At 38.3% G+C, this 1,305-nt stretch overlaps 1 protein-coding gene and 1 long non-coding RNA gene across 2 annotated transcripts in view; one reads left to right on the top strand and one right to left on the bottom strand.

Annotated features, from left to right (window-relative positions):
• LOC106524963 (uncharacterized) overlaps positions 1 to 224 on the bottom strand; it is a 15,597-nt gene extending 15,373 nt beyond the window's left edge. Inside the window, exon 1 of the long non-coding RNA XR_001311049.1 lies at positions 149 to 224. This is a non-coding gene — a long non-coding RNA (uncharacterized LOC106524963). The remainder of the gene's footprint in view (positions 1 to 148) is intronic.
• A 35-nt stretch (positions 225 to 259) lies between these two features.
• agmo (alkylglycerol monooxygenase) overlaps positions 260 to 1,305 on the top strand; it is a 63,511-nt gene continuing 62,465 nt past the window's right edge. Inside the window, exon 1 of the mRNA XM_014019015.1 lies at positions 260 to 407. Within this exon, the coding sequence (XP_013874469.1) occupies positions 285 to 407 (123 nt within the window). The 5' untranslated portion in view covers positions 260 to 284. The remainder of the gene's footprint in view (positions 408 to 1,305) is intronic.

Below are 1,305 nucleotides of genomic sequence, written 5' to 3'. Positions count from 1 at the left end.
GTCACAGAACCCCCCGAGGATGATTTGGACCGTCTCGGTTTTAGTTTTCTGCTCGTCTCAACTTGCGGCACGCGCTCTGTGACGCAACTTGACCTACTTTTCCAGTAAAAAAAAAAAAAAAGAAAGAAAGAAAATCAAAAACACTCACAGGAGTCTTCTCAAATGGTGATAAGAGCTGCAGCTGCTGCTGCTTTAGGTCCACCCAGCTTTGCCCCCCCTGTCCCGTCAGCTCCCACCGACACCTGCGCAGGTAAACAAGGCGTCAGCTGCGACACACACCGAACATGGCCGAAGCTGCAGCGGGGTTCGGCTCGGCGTCCAGGGGTCTCCGGGCCTTGTTCTTCATGCTCACACCGAACGAGTCGTCCTTCCAGGAAGTAGAAGAAGTGCCTCAGTACGTTCAGCAGGTGGGTGCAGCCTCTACCTCCGACTTTAAAACACTTTGTCAACAACTTACAGCATTGTTTACATTCTCTTGTTTACTTGTAAACAACCAGGGAAACCACTGAACCCAATTACCTGTATATTAAAAATTCATGCACTCAGAAATCTTTAAAATTAGGCCACACAAATATGATGCTCGTTTGCATAATATCTGAACCTAGAGTTATATAACTTTATTAATTATTAAACATTTTACAATATTGACAAAAAATTCATTTCTGAGTTTTGACATTGGAGGAGGGGAAAATAAAAAGAGAGAAATCAGCAATACTTATATATACTTCCAGAAAGTATCAAACAAAAAAGAAGCTGTGAGAAAATTATTAAATTATGATTTGGATCACTTAGAAAATAAAGAAGAAATTTTAGTTTGTTTCAAAGTTAAAGCTGAAATGTTTAGGTAAAAAAAAGTCTAAATAGTAGAAATAAAGTGATATTGAGAGACACCAGAACACAGTCTTTTCATGTGACTAACCAGATTATCTCCTGACCCTTAGAACTATTTCAGATTGAGATTAAGTTTCAGAGCTGTCCTCTTATCATTATCTCCTGCTGTAAACTGACGGTGTAATGTTTTTGAGTGTCTGTTACCAAAGTGCATCCTGAACCGCTGGGCAAATGTTATTAAAACCTGCAGAAAAATAATCACTGGATAAASGTTTACAACTGATTAAACTTTTAGTTTGTGTTAGAAAATACAACTCAGTTTTACTGAGAAACAACTGGGTTCAGGAGCCAAAAAGGATTTCATTACGTTTTGAAACACTAGTTTGACTTCATTCTCAATGTTTTGACTCTAATATTTAGTGAGAAACAAAAACTAATATTTTTTCCTTGAATGATCCTAATATACATTTCATC

Source organism: Austrofundulus limnaeus, unplaced genomic scaffold (genome assembly GCF_001266775.1).
Source record: "Austrofundulus limnaeus strain Quisiro unplaced genomic scaffold, Austrofundulus_limnaeus-1.0 Scaffold207, whole genome shotgun sequence".
NCBI classification, from domain to species: Eukaryota; Metazoa; Chordata; class Actinopteri; order Cyprinodontiformes; family Rivulidae; genus Austrofundulus; species Austrofundulus limnaeus.
This window is presented reverse-complemented; position numbering and strand designations above follow the sequence as displayed.